This window comes from Ischnura elegans, chromosome 2 (genome assembly GCF_921293095.1).
Source record: "Ischnura elegans chromosome 2, ioIscEleg1.1, whole genome shotgun sequence".
Taxonomy (NCBI): Eukaryota; Metazoa; Arthropoda; class Insecta; order Odonata; family Coenagrionidae; genus Ischnura; species Ischnura elegans.
Window position 1 is genome coordinate 36748707 of NC_060247.1, and position 20246 is coordinate 36768952.

At 37.1% G+C, this 20246-nt stretch overlaps 1 protein-coding gene across 3 annotated transcripts in view; it reads left to right on the plus strand.

Moving 5' to 3' along the window:
* Positions 1 to 14122: 14122 nt before the first annotated feature.
* Positions 14123 to 20246, plus strand: part of LOC124153612 (lateral signaling target protein 2 homolog) — a 106079-nt gene continuing 99955 nt past the window's right edge. For all 3 annotated transcript variants that reach the window (XM_046526895.1, XM_046526897.1, XM_046526896.1), the window contains exon 1: positions 14123 to 14339. In XM_046526895.1, the coding sequence (XP_046382851.1) occupies positions 14304 to 14339 (36 nt within the window). In that variant the 5' untranslated portion in view covers positions 14123 to 14303. The remainder of the gene's footprint in view (positions 14340 to 20246) is intronic.

The following is a 20246-nucleotide window of genomic DNA, read 5'->3' on the forward strand; positions in this document are numbered from 1 at the left end:
GGTTTTACACATGAGCACGAGGAAGATTAATATTTCAAATAATTATGCTAAATAGGTACATATTGCGTCTGAGCATCGCAAAAATACCACATTTCCACCCGAAACTATGTTGTTGCATATTGCTTGAATTGCTTATGGTAATAAACACAGCCAAGCTGAATTAATACATTTTAATAACGTGATAACTTGCTTATAAGTCGTCAACAAGATTCAAAGAAAATTATTTTGCTATTTCTTTTAAGGATAATGATGGATCGCCCGTCAGAATGTAAATTCCAATAATTTGAAAGGAGCCCAACAGTTCTTTGACGAAATTATGCGAGATTTTCATGGATTAATATATGAATTGACATTCAGTCACTAAACTTTATAATTTTTTAAATAAGGCTATTGCCTAAAGATGAGGCTGATCTTACTCATTCATAGAATTTCATTCCAGATGATGACGAGCGTAAAGGTCGGGTTACGGTACAATTGAATGTACAAGATAATGTGAGAATGTCTGAATCTCAGAATGAACGAAAAATTCACCGTGTAACCACACCGAAATGTACGAATGTATGAATTTATGGACGGAAAATAGAACCTGTTCTAATTTCATTCAGACAATCGTATGAGTTGAACTCATAACAGAGTAACCTGGTGGCAGACTACGTAAACAACACATTCAGTTCATCTGGCTTGCATTTAGGACTACTTTGTTTACGACCGGCTCCGATTGTTATTTTGATTTTTACCACTTGCTTCTCTTGCATTTTTCACTGATGGGACACAGTTAGCGAAAGGAAGAAACAGAAGAAAAGATGATGTGTAAAAGGAAGGATCTGAAGGAACGGCGCAGAATGTGTGAACCGCAAAAATAGTCCAAGCTGTGCGAGGGTCAAAATCGGGAGAAAATGGTCCAATGTTCGTTGTTTTAATGAAGTTCCGTTCTTGTAGTCCAATGAGGCGCAGGGGTCAAATCAGTAGAATTAAGGGCCAAACGAAGCCAAGATCAAAGCGGTAGAGAAAAATCCAAGACGGACTAGTGGTCAAAATAAAAAACAATTATAGCACACGTAATTAATGAAACCACCAACACAAGCAAGATGACGACTGAATGTGTCGTTTCCAATTCCTTCCACTAGGCGGAAATAATAAAGTAATTAAGCAGCTGCTTACTATAATTGTCTGCTGCCTAAAATTCAACGTCTTTCCTACGCTGAAAATGTTTATATAACGCCCCCAAAGTTAGGATAGAGAAGAAAAATAAACGAAAACGCTAAATGCGCATTTAAAAATACTTGTCCGAATAAATGTGCCACGTGACCACCTATTCGTGGATCTAGTACATGTAAAGTACAAGAATCTGTAAAGGAACCATTCAGAAAAATTCGCACAATCTTGTACATTCTGAAGTACCGTGTTACCAGGCCTTAACAGGGAAATAACAAAGTCTGATTCTCTGCTAGTGAAAATAAGAGGGAGAAATATTACCGATACGTGAGATGATGAAACTTCGAAGGTATGAGGAATTCGAGAATAAGATAAAGTCTGATTCGGAGAAAATAGGCATGAAAATAGAGAGCAATAAAACATGATTATAAAGTAAAAGTCAAAATAAAAGCTTCCTATATTTTTCATGAACGGAGTAGACGACGTTCTAAACAGCGGTTGATGAGTCATGAATGAATATGAACATTGGACGCACATCACCAATTTTAATGAAAATAGCTAAGCGTAATTTAAAAAATCGTATTATAAGAAAAATATCCCAGTCCATGACCACACATGGGGGGGGGGGTAAAATTGAGCATTAATTTATTCAATTCTGCACTCTTCGATGACCAATTTATTTCGTGGCTTTAAGGTGGTCCTTAGAGGCTTTGCCAATAAAACTTGTTATTTAGATGAGCCATAGAAGAGGAGAAATATCAAGATCCAATGAACTACAAAGTAGAGGTTTAGTGTGATAATTTCCAAGAACTAAAATTAATAATGAACTTTTCAAACGTGAGAAAATTAATACAACAGAAATTCTTCAGTAGAGAATTCTCTGGAAATTAATCGTAGGCATAGTATTGGTTAAAAGCCTACGAAGAACGTGTGTCTCATCTCCACTGCCCTGAAGCTCCGACGATATTACTGAAAGAGGCAATAATATTAATGAATTGATGACAATCACATATAGACTGTCAACTTGTAAGTTTTAGGAAAGATCAATTCTTGGAGAAATTTATAGCAATTATAACTTTGAACAATTATTACTTTTCCAAAATGTCAACTCAAAGAGCCGAATACATACGTTACATTTTTTTCAGTAATTTTAGGTTTTAATGTCATCGTTTTCATTGGACAACATAACTCTTCCGCGGTGGAATATATAAAGATCATGAGAATGCATTGAGTCATGTTTCATTATCAATTATCATTGATAAAAAAATAAAATAAACGGATGTTTATGTGTATGAAATATAGTATCGTCCACTGGTAGTTAGAAGACACAGACTTGCTAAGATATCTGATGTTTGTCGAAAAATGTAGGGTAATTTTTTAGAGGAAAAAAATGGCCTTGGTCGATGAAAGGGTATGGTAATGAAAACCAGCCTCAAACGACAGGTTAAAAAAAAATACTGAGGGCTGTCGTGAGTCTACTTCTTTGACGGCTCTTCCTCTTACGTTCCGAGGTGATGAAATTTTATTTAATGAGCGATGGTATCAATTTCATGATTATCCTCAGCTTTCATTTTGTTCCGAAATAAAAAATTGACTCCTGAACATCACTGTCAAGGAAAAAATATGGTTACGAGTACACTAGAAAATGTAAGGTCTCCTTAGATGACATCTTGTGCAAGATAATGACGCTCGGAAGTCTTTAAATTGCATGTTATCAATGGATAAAAAGCCAATTACACTATCCTCGTGGAGAGGTGTATGCATTTGCCCTTTGAGCTTTTGCAAATGAAGCTGATCCTAGATATAAGAGACGCCTGTATTCTCGTGCCAATTACGCAGAATATATCGACCACTTCGTCATTTTGGACTAACCTCTTTGCTTTTAAAATTTTATAAAACCGTTTTAAATAAACTATGATCCAACTAAATTCAATATTTAAATGTTTGAAACTTGAAAACACAATATTTTGACATAGCCACACGTCATTTAGACGTTATGTATGCAAAGCAGTCGTAACAGAATTTAAACCTTGGTGATTGATAAAATTGATACAATAGCTTAAGCATTCATGGACAAACCTCAAGATTAATCAATCAAATATCCAGTTTTCTTCTGATTCACATATTCATGGAAATATCCACTCTCGAAAATTTTCTGATCATAGCTGATTTAACTCAAAGATCTATCATTTCTTTTATTTTATTTCTTTTTTCGTTGAAGGGGCATGAATGGGGTAGATGCGGCTGCCCTATTCCGAGAATTTAGGAGAGATATTTTTCTTCGCTACCCACCCACCTGACGTTGACCGTATTGAAACCCCAGTGGTTTTACTAATCACGAAATAGGGATATAGTTATTCCGATCGACGGATTTTATTTTGTTCTATTTCCCAAATTATTAATTGCTTCAAACTTACTCTATCTCCTTGAAATATCCATTTTACACTTAAATTTAATTTTGTCACAAAATTGACTTCTTTGGGAGGAAAAAATGCTTAGGCAACATTTCCTAATTTGAAATACAGTTAAGTGTCGACAAGGGTCTTCGTGATATCCCCAAAGAACTTCAATATGATAGTATATATTCAAACAAATTTAAACAAATGTCATTGTCTCTTTTACAGATAGTTAATCTGCCATTTGCAGATTTTTAATTCTGAGACATTGTTTTGGAAAGTGGGACGAAAATTTTACTGTGGGATTATTAATAATCCGTGAGTAACTTGGAAAATTATAAATAAAATCGAAGAAAGTCTTGAAAAATAAATCATGATCATTAGCTCCTATCAAGAGGTGAAAAAGGATTCATTAAGCTATATTCTTATATAGACGACCCTCAATTGCAGTACTTATGAGAGAATTTCGAAGGTATTGATATAGTTGAAATTGAATAATAAAAGTAGCCGTGTATAGGGGTTTTATTTTCCAATCCCAGTCTTGAATAGTACTTGTAGCAACATTTCTCTCTGGTTCGCCGATATTTGTCGGTATAATTCTTTTACTCGGGGAAGAATCGGCCCTAACTGCTGGTTTCCTGTTTTCCCTTATCCATTAATTTGGTGCAAGTATCCCTAGCATTACCATACACTTCTTGACACCATTTCTATAGATGATAGAAGAAAAGATAGGTGAATCTGCGGCCCCAAGCTATGCACTAGCGTGGAGGCCTTCTAGGCGTGTCTTTTTCCTTTGTGAAGGACTGCATGAATTCTACGGGTGCGTTACCCCGCAGAAATCTCCGCAATTATGCCCTCCTATTTCAAAATGTGCACAAGAGCCATCGTGACTTTCAAGGAACAACTTCAGACCTACAACCGCACATTTACAACATCGGGTGACACTTGATATATGCATATGCCGGATATATATTTTGAAGTCATCAAACTAACAATAAACTTACACGAGCCATTCACAGGATACACTATCAGCCTATCACCCATTGCGTTGAGTATGTTTCCGAAGGATGTTATATGTAGAATAAGTGCCGTTGCTTTCGGGATTTTATCCGCGTGTCTTTATTGCCTCGGGCGGAATTTTCGCCTGCGATGCAGTCTGCTTCTTCAGGTAATTGAAGCCGAGCCGGCGAAACAGTCGTCCTGGACAATGAGGACACGCAACTTTATCTCGAAAGTATCGGCGCTTCATCATTGCAATTTTCTTAGCATAGTGCGGTAGCATCGAAATTTAAATTAATGAAATACATCTCAGTGAGGGAGTATATTAGGTTGGTCCGCATAAAAAGTGGCCATCAACAAATTTTTCATTCCATTTTCATAGAATAATGAATTTAAAATTTCAAATCTGGTTGCTATTCATCTCTAAATAATCAATGCAGGAGAAATATGCATTTTCAGTAATACTTCTTGCATAAAGGTATATAAAAAAATATACACACTCCTAATCCAACTGGATATTATTGCCAACACTGTTCCTGACCATGTCACCTGGAATTATATTTACACTGTTAATTTCTAATTCTCCAATTCTATACCCATTTGATCTCCTATACAAGTTTCCAACTCATTCTTCGTCACATATATCCCGTTTCTTTTCCATCTTCTTCTATGATTTCATTCTCGAATTTTTCTGTATTTCATTGAAGAAAACGCTATTGGCAATGAGGTAGCTTTTAGCTTTAAACTTTCTACCTTAATGAACTTCACAAGGATTGCAGTCAAGGGCTCAGAATCGAAAATAAATAATTTTGCATTTCTCCCAAGGGTATGAAAAGACCTTTTGAACGTTTGGCTGCGAAGCTATTAAATATAAGCCATACCTAATCGCCAACTAATTTGTGTAACTCGCAGATATTACCTATTGAATGTGGACATAAGGAAGAAATCACAACTATGGCATCATCGCATTCGTCTGGAAATAAGACTATCGAAAAAAATGTAATTACCTTCCGCTGAAATGTTTTTACTATTATATGATGAGAAATGACACTTCCCTATTTTCATAGTCCCAAATAAATTACCAATATGTGTCTCCGATATTTTACAATTCACTCTAGAAACAGGAACTACGTTCATAAAAAGCAATTCATCTGATTTTTAATAACTGCCTACCGTGAACGCTAATTAGCCCGTACAAGCAATCGTACTTAAAGATCCTATTTAAAATACATCTTTGAAAAACGTTTCCAGTTAAAAGCAGTTAAAAATTAATATTAATTGTTGCTATGATACTTTCACCAGAATATGTCATAAATATATCACGGGTAATGGAAATATAATCCAATATTTTTGCTTTTGAATATGAGTTTCTCCATTTTCTTGGCTAATATGTTATAATTTTTATTTAAGTATATTCCGTTGGACACTTAGTTTTTGTTGAAATATCGCACGCTAAAATATAATAGAAGATTTTTTTCTAAGGTAAAACAACAGCGCCTCGGCGTCAAGAGAAGGTCACAGTCTGTTCGTCCTTCATTCATGCAAATCCAGCAAAGGTGTAAAACAGCCTCAACCTCTGTTAGAAAGTAATTGAATCGAAAAGCAAAGGCCAAACTCAATCGCATTGAAAGCGCCTCGATCGCGCGAGCGATATCATTCCGCGGGAACTCCGGACGATAAAATTCGCCCCCGAGAACGCAAAATGCGATTGGCAATATTCGAAAGAGGAGGCGCCGCCTAATGCCTGTACGCGAGCCTCCCCCGGTCATTCCTCTTAAGTACCTGACGTCACTGCTGCATGGCTATTTTGGAGAGAAGATCAAAGGTAGATATCCTTTGCGCGGCAGAGAACAGGTGGGAAGAACAGAAGCGAGTAGAATTACGTTGGATATTTGTGATGAGATGAAGGGAAACCCGGCATCGGAAGAACGCCACTTTTCAAGAATGACCGCGAGAGAAGGATGGGTAAAAATCTTGGAGAGTGCATGCGAAAATGAAATAGATTAGATAAAATTACATCAAAAACTACTTTAAATAATAAAACTTACATTCTTGAACCGATAGAGTTGGTGCGGAAGTGATTATTTTAATCGCTTCAAACTGATAGATAAATAGAGAATTTTCATGGATTTACGAAAAAAATCTTTTTGGAATATTGTTTGAAGATAAAAAAATTAGTTATTGGGTCTAACAGTAACGAAGGTTAGCTGAAGGACACAACGGTCTCAATTTAAAATGAGTTCAACGACTTGAAAAGAATATGCATAATAGGTATGTGTGTATCTAAGACAATATTGTTCCAGACATTGGCAAATTAATGCGGTGGAACAGTAAGATTAGAATCTTGGCAATTTAGTGATGCAGAAGAATTTTAAGATCACGCAGGTTGCTCAACGAAGAGATGCTGAGATCATATGATATTGTGGAATTTATTTAATGAGGTACCTGGTGGAACTGCGTTTCTAGCCGAGTGTTTTGCAAGACACAAGGACATATTGAACAGACTCTTCTATTAAATGAAATACGGTAGAGGAAGAGTTAAGTAGTATAAACTATATTGTACAAGGAATAGAAAATTGAACATTCTAATAAATGGATAATAATAGAGACTTAACACTAGCGTAAATAGAAATACATACATAATGAAGGAAATGAAGTAAGTAAAACAAATACTAATAGAGACTAAAGGAATGAAAAAGTAAATACTTCATTAAACCAATTCTAGAGTACATGAACGGTGGTCTGAATGACTGACTTCAGACGTCACCTTAGTATGATATGACAAAATCACAAATATCCAACTTAATTCTTCGTTACCGTTCTTTCAACCTATTCTCTATAGCAAAAACAATATCTCCCTTTGGTCTTCTCCCCAAAATTACTATGTAGCAGTGACATCAAAAGTTACTCTAAAACGGTTTATGCACACACTGTGGCAGATCGAAAAGCGATTAGTTCGCTAGAGAGGGAAAAATCAAATGGAGAGACATACTGGGTAGGTCAAGAGTTGTACATTCATTACAAAGTAATAAGGATGTTGATGATAGCGCACTTAGAAAATAGAGGAATTGATTTAGGATAGGGAGAAACTGAGGGCAGAAAATAACACAAAGTATGAAATACTGTAATAGCAGTGGTTGATTCCTTGTATTAATTTTTAATTTGAAGCCTTTTCAAGGCACGCCTTATGAAATTTATAATAATCTCATAAATCTATTATATTTAATATATTATCCACCATGATATCACGGCCTAAATATTTTATTTCTAAGAATCGCAATATCTATCTACCAATCTGGCTTATTTTAGCTATTTACAAAAGAAATTTATCCTTGCTTTAACTTGAAGTCATTTTATCAACGTCAATCGTAGGGTTATTCTTTCAGTTCCAAGTTCGGTAGTTGTATTTTAAATTGCATTTTGGGGTTGTAAGGCTTTTTAGTGGAAGGATGTGAGACGTAAATATGTTATTTAAGATCATTGTTACTAGTTCAAACAGAGAAAAAAATTTATTTGATTGTTTAATGCATTTTTATGGGGAAGAAAATAGGTTCTAGCACTAAAACTGCGTTTAGAATTTGAGGAGGGTGCTCAAGTTGATTATTGAAAGGAGGAGATTTTGATGATTGCCATGGTTACCGAAAAAAAGAATCAACTGCCTCGCTAACCTGTGATTCCACCTGCCTTCGAAGTGACATCTCATCTGGCCAGCCCGATCGCAGTGCTTTTTTCTTTAGATAGTCTAGAAAATATTCAATTCCATATTACGAACATTGATTGAGGCGATGATAAATCGTTTTCAATAATGCTCACACGTTCAGGATAAGGGAGATAGATTCTTTCTGTTATCCATTGGCGGCTTATGCGGTTCTGGCGAACATAAAGTCGTACTGCTGAGATTTGACGATGGAGTAACTAGAGGCTTAACAGGAAGCATCATTCCCACTCAAATGATCGTATTTCGTCTCGATTTCCTGATGTATTACTCGTTTGAAACTTTCGGCGTCATCATCGAATCTTCAGGACCTTAGGAGCATACACCTCTGAAAAACATTTTGCCTTAACTGAGGTAAATTTTACATATTTAATATCAAAAAGATTTTTGAACACGATCTGCTCTAAAATATCCTGAAATATTTCACGATAATGGCATATATTTTCAACGCACAATACGTTAGGAAATTGAGTAAAACTGCGACCATTTTTTGGCTGTGATGCGTCCTCTCAAGGGACTTAAATGGACTTAAGACGACTCATCATATTCAACCAACTGGTCATATTTTACTTTTTTTGGTGGCGTATTTCTTGTTGCATACGTATGCAATTATAATGAAATCTCCTAGGTATATAAAGTAGACCGCTGGCAACATTTGTGTGTCGAGTATAAAAAATTTTTCATGCTATAAAATAGTTAGGTATTAATTTCAAATAACCGATACAGGCAAAACGTTGGCAAAGGTTTTCTCAGCATGTATAGAAATTTTCATGACAATAGCATTAGTTTTTAACGAGCCATAAGTCGATAAAAAAATCAGTTTGGTAGGTTAGGTATGTCTTCCGAACTCAGACGACTTAAAACCCAACTATCCGTAGGTTAGTGCTTCACTAAGTAGGTTATCACGAGTCCTCATGGTTCATAAGATTACTACCATGCGGGTATTTTTTGTTGGTGTCGTTATAGGTAACCACTGTCTTCTTTGCGATCTCTGTCTGCAAAGCGTATTTAAGGAATGAAGTCAGGAAATAGAAAGCATTTTAAGAATTGTGGATGAAAGATCATGGTGTGCGGAAGCATCAAAATTTGAACTGAAAAGTCGTGACAAGAAATACCCTTAAATGGTACGCAGAAACAGTTGGCTCACGCTGATTGAAACTTCGAGCTCTAATGAAGTCCGTTCTGACTACACTAAAAGTATCTCTTGAGAATCGACTTTCGACAGTATTCTGATTTTGAGAACGCAATCAGGGAAATGGAATACAGATAAGATATGCGTAAAAATTCATTTTACTGTAAACAATGAGTTCTCACGTATAAAAAAAGATAAAAGATTGTATTTGGGAGTCGAAGAAAGCAATTACCTTCTGTGTGTATTTACTATTTCTGTCTCCTGCAAACAATGTAGAAAGGCGATAAACAAATACTTCTCCTTGTTATCCGGTACAATATCTAATCATACACTGTAATTTACTCCAAGGATGAAAACCACCGTGAAAAAATTAATTGACTTAGCTGGCATTGGAACTCGGGTCCCAAAATTCGGTCAAATATCCTTCAAGGTACACCACCAGGACATTCATCTCCAAGATGACTTTCAGAGCACATTTTCCACACGATATGCTTGTGTACCAAGTCCAGAAGGTATTGGTTCTAAGCTACACTGTTGACTTGAGACGAAAACATGATGTGTGAAAACTTCCTCTAAAACTCATCTAAGAGGGGGATGTCTTGGGGTGTCTGTGGTCTGTGGCATATTTGATCAGAAATTGGGATCTGGGTTCTAATACCAGATTTAAATTTAATAACAATTAAAAAAGAAATACATTTCAGAGGATAGGCTGAATAAGCACAAACCCCTCCCATGTTGCTCGGTGGCGTACAGTGTCGTAAATAATGTTATTATTATTTATTAATCAGATAGTGCTTGTAGTTGGCAGTTTGATCGTCACACGCAAGTGTTCGTGGAGTAGCCACGGAGAGAGCGCGATGTATTGCGTTGCGGGATCAATCTTCCCCTCGAAGCACCTTACGGTGGCATCTATCCATTAAGAAAATGTCGAATAACTTCAAATTGCTGTTGAAACCAAAGTGAAAGGTTGGAAATTGTCTCCTATTTGGAAATGGATCCTTTCTTATGGTTCTTATCGTTGGGATGTTCCACAATCGACTGTGATCGTCTACGGTCACAAACTGTCTGTCTCATGTCATACTAGAAGTACAAATGAAATACTTTCATTCAAATGTTAATAGTATGGTTTCCTGATGACTAAAATTGTAAAAATTCAACACCATGCCTTCGAAGTGGCAGAGATTTTGCTAAAGAATCGACCCCGAGTGAGAGAATGTATGAATGGAATTGATCCGTTAAAAACTGAAAAAAATGAAAAATTATGGGCTTAACGTAATTATTTAGATTTGAAATGGAAATCCATCAGATATTAATGGATTACATATTACCATTTTTCAGATAAAAAATTCCAAAGGAAATTTGAGTACGATCTGGGTTCATCTGTGATTCATAAATCAGAAAACTACCCCCATGCTTATTTTTCACGCTCGAACGCTTTTCACGCTAGAGTGTCGGCCATATGGATCATACATCGTCCCAGGTAGGGCAGATCAACGGAGAGATTTTACTTGCGTCCACGTATGAACCCGCGGATAAATATGAATAGCCCTCTACAGTACGGAATGAACATTGTGTGAGATATGGTTCCAAAGCATTTGAAACGTCACAGAATGGCGAAATAAAAAAAGAATGATTCGAGTGAGTAATGTCATCTATATTCTGAAATATAGGATTTTCTTAGCTCAATTGCAAATATTAGTCGATAAGAACCGCAAAGTTTTATAATAATTCAATGTTTTTTAATGTTGATTACGGTCGGATACTCTTTGAATATAACGGAGGAATGGACGAGGAATATGCAAGGACGTGCTCTTTCAAGTTTTTATCAAAACGCAAACTTTTTCCCAATTGCCCATAATATTTCTTCTATTCACCTATTGTTTCCACCATAAGTGACTTAGCTGTTACTAACATAAGTTGTATTTTTCATCTAATTTTTATACAAGCGATCGCATAGTAGGAGTAATATTTGTAGTCATCCCAAAAAGCCAACAAATTTAAGTGTCCAAAAACGACTACAAACATAGCTGTCGAGCTACAACTTACGAAGAAGCCTCGTTGAGTCATGAGTTTCTACCTCAAAATCTTATTAACTTTTAGCTTATTAACTCAAAATTTTCTTCTAGTTATTAGATATTGATAAGTTATTGTGAACGTATGGCAGTTATCAATTCGTTGTGGAATCCCTTTCGAATTCAAAGTTACGGTTTTTGTGCTCATATCAATGAAAGTAGTTTTTAAATAAAGACACAAGAAAATTACGTCTTAGTATTGTTATATTCGTTTTCTGGTTTAGCCTACTCGTTTCAACATAGTTACGGGGGTTAAAATTGAAATTATTAATGAAAAAGAGATTGTAGTGCTTCTTCCAAACGGTCGGAATGCGCTGCACCTTTTCCTAATAGGCGCGTTACCCTCGCGTCGTTAACATATGCACCATCGAAAGAAACTGCCTGATTCCTTCGCGTTTTCCCGATTTTTCATCGCCTTCTACATTTGAGTTGCTCCGTAAAAATTTGTGGCTTGAGGATTTTATGTCGCCATTCTAATTTCATTCTTGGGACTCAAAATACATTTGATGAGCCTTCTTATTGATAGACGATATCTTCGATCGAGTAACTTGTAAATATAATGTCCATCAATGTATTAAGTGGGTGATATATTCCGAAAAAAAACGCGAAACCTTTGTCGCTATAAAAATATAATTATCGAATAAATATTCAAGGCATAAGAATGGTTTTCTTCTTGGAGTATTTTCACCTTGCATGACATTCATGAGCGACTATTTTGAGGCACACCGCGGCTATTCACCGAGTATTCCTTTTACAACAGTTGTAAAAATAGCGGTAGTAAAATTTCAGGATTCATCTATCTGGTTTAGAAAATTTTTCGGATCCCTAAAAGCTCCGATGCTGCTATGCAACTAATTGTGACTGAAAGAGAGCGAAAAATGTAGCGCGTTTGAAGTATTTTAAGTCATTCTAGTATAATGTACTTGAAATTCTCATGAAAATAGAATAATTATTTTTCTTCCAATTCGAGGAAGTATCCATAGATTTAAAAGGTCTCTGAGGAAAATTCTTATTCTTGCAAATCTTAAAAACGAAAATTAGGCTTTTTGTCAACTCCACTATTTTTAAGGTAGGGCATAGGACGAAGATGCAATTCTTAACCCTACTAGGCATGTGCCAATAGAACAGAAACACTGACCATTCGCACATTGAGTCAAAAAATAGTAAATCTCATGATTTAGTAGAAAAATTCTGAAAGCATAAGTATATTAATAGGAACGTTACGTTGAAGGTTAAAATTTGATATAGCTAGCGAGTATTAGTAACGATATTAAATGTATTAAAGCGCTATCATGAACGAATTCTTGAAATTATGAAAGAAAATATGGAATGAAGACGCCAACGTCATGCCTAAAGTGACTGGTATGTAGACTGAGAAACGAAAACGAAAAACGGAAGAGCTGTCACGACGCAAATACGATAGCCATTAAAATGGAAATAGGAGGAGCTGCAGTTACCATTCAAGAAATTTAACTAAGCACAGATGGAGATGTTGGACCGGATCGTAACCCACGAGTTTTTGCACATTCGAATCATCCAGATGCTTCTGCAAAAGTCGATTTACTTTAGGCACATAATTATTCCCCGCTCTAAGGTATCGCATTCATTTGTGTTGCCCAGATTCTGTCAGGAAAATTATGACATAATATTTTCCGTGTCCCGAAATTTGCCACCATGTACGCGATGCCATATTCGCTGAGCATTCGCTCGTACCTTCGCATGAACTCTAAAAAAGCAGGTGATTAACGGTTCTAAGACGCTATTTGAGTTGAATATTTAGGCTCAAAAGAATATTCTGAATACTAAGATCTGTTTAATCCACCTCTCAGTTCCATCATGATGGGAACTAAAATATCGTGCTGTCAATTTTGAAAGCATGGCAGATCATCACGACGGCTTTTAAAATATCTGGCGTGGTCATTACTATTTTAGATTTGATTCCATTGTTTTAGCCAAAAATGTTCTATTTGAAGAATACTATGTTCGGATATTAACCGAAGTGCCTAAAAACTTCTCCCAGGGTAAAGAAAACCTTTATACTGCGTAAATTCGTCTTATTTGCTGCTGAAGGTTCACTTTCATCAGAGAATCTCTGTGAAATATGTTTCAGATTAACTTTTGAGAAGTATGGATAAATTTAAAAAAATAATTCCATGTTCGATGCTAGTATTCCCGCAGCCAACCACGTCAATCTGAAGAACACGATTCCAAAAAAATTTTCCCTCTTCTTGGAAGTTTTGTCCAGTAGGTTTGTTAGAAATCCCTTCACCAACTAGGAGCTATGCTAGGTGTGATGAAATGTTAACATACCTTATTTGGTGTGTTCCTCTGAGGAGATGCTCCCTCAAGACTGCTGCTTCAGTGCTCTCAGTTGCTGATCTCCCGTTGGCCGGGGTTACTCGCCGGAACTTTATATGCAGCTTCACCCATCCCGCCTACACCACTTTCTTTATATATTTTTTTAGCCTTGCGCACCTCTCTTTGTAGACAACTTCGTCAGCCCATCATCAAAGCTGAGTTCATCAATTCCAGAGGGGAGTACCAACGCATGCGCCTTTGATTTTCCCTCTCTTCCAATGTTGGTTGCGCTCGGCAGCCGTAACTTGTTTTTAGTTCAGCGTCTCGCCGCAAGGCGAGGCGCGAGCGTCGCAGAATCTCTGATAGCAAACCCAAGTGTTTTTGAGTTCTCGGACGGAAGACTGTGTCTTACTTCAGTGCAAAGTCAGTGTCGATGCGTTGAATTCGAAGAATGACATTTGCAATAATTAATAGGCTGTGCAACGGTTCACAACTTAAGTCATTGTTATAACGTTCGACGTGAGGTGTTGGACAACATGGAATCGTTCAGGAAATGGTTCTACAAACCCAAGGTATTGTGAAAATGGTGGTCAACCTTCACTGTTAACAAATAATTAGCCAGTTGCTAATTGATATCAATTATTCTATTGTGAGATAGAGTTTAGAATGTTTTGTTGTAGCTTATCCTTCCGTTCTCACCTTATATTCCGGGAGAACTATTCGTGTTTCTTCGTTTAAATTATTTCAATATTGGTCTGCAATTTGTATTGCCTTGTTTTGCATAGTGTAAGTATATTTCTACCCCATAATGTCAGCATAGCTTTTATTTATGAAAATATATGATGCAATATTTTATATGTTGCTGTTAGTTATTTTGAGTTGTCATTATTTATTTAATGAATCGCTCGTTTTCGTTTGAAGTTTATCGTGTAGTGTAAAGTTGTAGTCTTATTATCCCTTTCACAGAACGTGGCCGGAGTATTTTTCATTTTTAATGTAGAATTAGGTTTGTAACTTGCCCTCGTTGCAATAATATTACCTTACCTTTTCATTTCCGGATGAAATCGTCATTGCCATTTAATTTGCCTTCGTATTGGTATAGATCATTTCGTACTCGTTACGTGATCCTGAAAAAAACCTATGAGCGTTTTCATTTTTATCATCGTTGTTATGCCTTTTCATTGGTTTATTGGAACCTAGATAACTGATTCTCACATCAATAAAATCACATTCTCTTGCTTTCACTGCGTATTTTCTTTCCAAATGTCCTTGACGGAATCAAAGCGCACGGTCATTTACATTGATTCAAGGATTCTCTTCCTTGTGTGAGTATAAATTATTGTTTCAATGCGCGATATGTATTTTTATAAACTGCATATTAGTGCAACTTTATTTCTCTTTGGGTGTTTATTGACTTGGGCTGCGTATGTGGTTAATTTGTGAGACCTTGTTGAATCATAACATTTCGGCTTTAGGTGTCAATCCAGCCTTTGTGTTTTCGTTTTCCTGTGCTTCCCAGCGTGTTGCCATGGTTATGTGACCCTAGTAGATAATAATATTTGTTTCTCTGATTATGATTAATTACATGCTCTATGCACTGGTTCAATAAGAACTGGATTGCTTTCTGTGGACAGCTGACAGGTTTCCTCCATCTTCTTTATTTACCAAAAAATTGACTATAAAGAGTGCGTATGTATATTGCAATGGACCCGATCGAGCTGTTCTAGTTAGCATGGATGTCTGGTCTCTTAGAGACATCTTTCGAATACGAATCTTCCCAGTTTCTCGTTAAGGAAACCTTGCCCCGTATCACTATCTAGAGCGATCGAAGACTTTCCCTTATCTTGACACACATTTAGTGTTCTTATGGTTCAGGTAACAGCGGAAGTCACCAACTGTCTCTTCTGAAATACTTTCTTTTCGATGTTGAAGTGAGGACTCAATAGTTCAGAGGGTTGATCATTGCCCCCGAGACATATTTCTAGTCAGAATGCACCCTATAAAAAGGTGACATTCTTACCTACAGGTGTGCTACTTCCTTTATTTTATGTTGTTGAGATACATTTTCGATATTCATGTTCCAAGAGGTTGATTCCGTTGTCGTTCTTCTCAGTGAAAATCTCTAATGCTGTCTTGAAAATTTAATTGTTTCCTTTTGCTTGGCCTTCAATAGTAATTTTTCGAAACTGTTTCCCTCTTTTTTCTTAGGTCTAGTTTTAATCGTTGGAGGCCTTTACAGCTGATCCCTTATTCCACCAGTATTTGTAAGAATATTAGTGGAAATTGTTCATATTCAGTCCTTGATTTGATAATTTAATGGAAGGGCTGGTTATACTAACGTAATGAACGATATTATGCAATTAAAAATACCTTCCGATGCTCCTCGCCCATTGTGTTGACGTGTGTGTAATCACTACGAGTGCCATGTCATAATTAACCATATTATAACTATTGGCTGTGTCCTTTGCTTCCGAGACAAGTTATTGGGTAGGCACTGTAATGTGTAATTTTCTTCTATGCTTTTGCGTTTCCTAGCGCAGTATTTTAGTTGTTTCCGGGCTACCTATTTTCTTTGATGGATATACTGGTTCATGTAATGAGCCAAGGTTACTGACACGTTTGTTGCGTATGATTTTTTCCGTTGTCACATTTTGTCATATCTCTTTATCAACACAGGAAACCTAAGCATTCGTGTTCGCGATGTTACATAATTTGCTTTCTCTTTTCTTGCCTCGTATAAGCCTTCCATTAAGAACGTTTTTTTCTGAGCGTCTCCGCCGTAAAATTAGCATCGTTATGGTTCGTTTCGTATTATTTTTTTGCCATTTCAGTGATCAGGAGTTTCTCCTGGATTTTTGACTCTTGTTATAAATTTCGGCCCGCTGCGCTGCGGTCAGACGGTAGAATTCGAGATGATTATGGAACAGCTTGCATCGCCCATACGTCCTAGCCAACTGCCGCAGCTGGAGTTTACACGCTTCTCCTGTCCCCTTCCTTCCATCCTCGGCAGAACCAGAAGCGTGTCCAACAGACGTTCCACTTTCTTTTCTGCCTCGTGTGACGTCACGGGTGTCTGTTTATACTCGCCTGCATCGGTCGACCTCGACGGGCTTTCGCGATTCTCTCCAGAGAACTACTTCAAGACGCGTGCATCGAAACCTCCCACTAACGGACAGTGACCAGGAATAGGTGCCCTCGAGATAGGTGTCCTTTAGTCATAGGTTACATCAAGACAACTTCATTTTATCGAATAGCATTCTCAAGTCAAGCGAAATTTATAAATTGACAACTTCATTTTTTTCATATTGGATTAATCTCGCAAGCATACTTTATTAGGAATTAATAAAGGTATTAGGAATTAATAAAGGTATTAGGAATTAATAAAGCTGAAATAGTCACTCTTATCGCTCTACCATGAGTTTACTTCGAAAATTACACCCCTTGGATGTTTGGCAGGGGGAGTCGCTATTGGTAAAATCCTTCACCTGTTGGACAATGGCATAATGAGGCAAGTTAAGCTGCTACGATTTGGACTCCGACCTCTGCTTACGGACATCTCAGACTTTGGAATACTTCCTAATCCCCCAGCACTAGGATCCTTCGAATTTTCTGTATTCTTCGACTACTTTACCTCGAAAATAGTGAAAATATGTACTCGTTTTACTAATAGGGGTCATTAAACGTGCTGCTGAGTGGAATCTGTCCCTCTATTCCACTCATTTAGTGATTCTACCGAAGGTTAGTTCGGATAGGTAAGGTAGGGCTCACCCTAGACGTAGTCAATGGCGAGTGAATTGCATACATACAGGGGCCAATACATGCTTTTGTCCCCTTCCTTCGATCATCAGTAGAACCCGGGCCACCTCGCTGTGATTTTGTTTAGGGGTGTCCGTTGGCTTCACGCGGGATATGAACTCGGGACTCTTAGATCAGCCTCCAAGCGCCCTGTTGTATCCATGAGCCAGCCTACCATGCTCCAAATTACTTATATGTCTTGTGTCAAAACTGGGTATTGAAAGAAATGGGAGTAATAAACAAAATGCGTTTACTTCCACAAAAATTCGAAAAATATGTACCTACGCGTTTTACTTATACCGGTTACGCTACGTGCGGCAGGTCAGATAACCCATGCGTTGCCAAAGTGTCCGTATAAGAGATAATAATATGTCAATAAGTTGATCATACCAGTTAGTGGGAGTGTCGTTATGCAAGAGATTCGATCCTTGTGCTGGGGAATAATGAAGTATCCCTTATTCCTTGGTGTCCATAAGCAGAGGTTGGAGTCCCAGTCGTAGCAGTTAAACTTGTCTCATTACGTCATTGTCCAACAGGTGGAGGGTTTTGCCAATCGTGAATCCACCCCCACCCCCCCGCCAAACAATTTAGAGTAGGCTCGGATGACTTATTATGTAGATGTAGACTCAGACTGCGCATCAATCGTGAAATTGATTTTAAATCATTTTTCCTTGAGTTAAATGAGTAACCACTATTCTGGAAATCAGCTTAAGTAGTTCATGACATTCATGTTGACATTTCAATTTCTATTCCACAATATCATATTTTAATTTGTGTACATGCCGCTGTACGGTGAAGCTGATGGTTATACGCGAATTGAAATATCGCGGAATGGTGCAAATATCAGGATGAATAATTATTTCCACAAATGACGCTTATTGTGATTTGTGGTTGTACATTTCATTTATTCAGAGAAGTTACAGGATGCCAGCAACAAAACGTTCTTATGGTCAAATGTTCATTTTTACTCACCCTCTGACACATAAGTATATATATATTCAAAACTTAAGCATCCTGTTCCCACATGCCATTCAGATGTCAAATCATTATCGTTAAAATTCATTTTTATTTGCAATTTTCCCTGGGTAATATTTTATTGCAGTCAAGCCCATCTTTATCGTCTGTGTCGATGAATTAGCCGTTATTACAGTTATCAAGCTGTCTGGGAAATCGTTGAAATTTCAGAAGTTTTCAGCTTGATATTTAATTTTTTTATCCGTGTTTAATGATTAATAACTTAGCAGGATATCTAATGGACTTGGACTACACTTAACTACTGGCTTGGTCTATTGTCTTGATCTTAGTCTATTGTCATTGTCAAGAATTTTCCGTAAGTTTTAAACCCGTATATCAAGTTCTCTAATCCAATGTAACGCCAATTAATATCCAACTATTTTTAACGACGCTGAAGAGGACGCCTATCTTCCAGTGGACCATCTAATTACTAGGTCTGATTTCCTGTCATGTAACTTTTTGAAAACTTCCGTTAACATGGTGAAACTTTTTAGACTATCTAGAGCACACCGTTGCCATTAATCATCATTGAGGTGCAGGTTATTATTGAAAAGGGCCTGAACTGAAATAACCCGGTGATTTCAAGGAGTTATCGTAAGTTTTAAACAGGTAACATGCCTGGAAATCGAGACGAAATACGGCGGGAGTGGTGCCCTCTCTTAAGTCTTTTTTTCGGATACGTTTTATCATTCCTGCTATCTTCTTCTTTCCTAGTTTTTTTTTTCATTCAAGGCAATCTCTCGAGATATTTTACAAGTCTTCATTGGACCGTAAATCCTATCGGGTTTGCCGATTTCGTTGTCATGCCCAGTGGCTCCCTCGGTGAATGTTTACCTCACTTCCTTCCTGTTGATTTTTCAGCCGTTATCTTTCGCGAGGGATGCATATCTAGTGAGCACCTTACAGGAAATGCGCTTCAAGAATCGGAGGAAGCCGCTTGGTGGCTTACATCTCTCTCTCTCCGCGCTTTCATCGCCCTCGGAAGTGAAGTCACGTACGTGAAAACGACTCTTTCGTCACACTTTTCCGTGCGCTATTCTTCCCTCTTTCCCATCTGCGTCCGCGATCGAAGTAAACAACGGTTATCGAATCTGCCTCTGCAAAATCGCTGGAATTGCGAATGGTACTCATTCCAGCCCGGTTTTAGATGGACACCAATAGTGCAATGATGGACGTCGTGAAAAAAATTGCAACAAAGCAATTTGGGCCACGGTCTTCTCTTTCCGCTTATTTTTTCCAAACATCATCATTATTATATTATTTTTCATGTATCGATATATTTGTACAAAATATATTTGATTATATATGGGAGGCGATAAGCCAAGGGGTAGTGGCGTTTTTTTTTCCTTAACAGATTTAGGTACAGAAATTAGGCAAAGAAAACAGACGAGATCAACTAGGTATTTAGTAGTGCATTTGATTTTCCACTCGATGTCAGAGCAAAACAGAGACTCGCTGGTATCCCTTGACCACCATTTCTTCTATCAATTTCTGTACCTAACTCTGTTTAGAAAAAAAAACAATTGTACCCCTTGGATGTAGTGATGAAGAATTTTTGTATCCTTACGGTTTAATTCATTACCTTTACACATTCTAATAGAAAGACAAAGAAGCCTTGTTTGTGCTAAGTCACTTTCATTGGAAGAGTTCCAAAAATTTTGTATATGGGC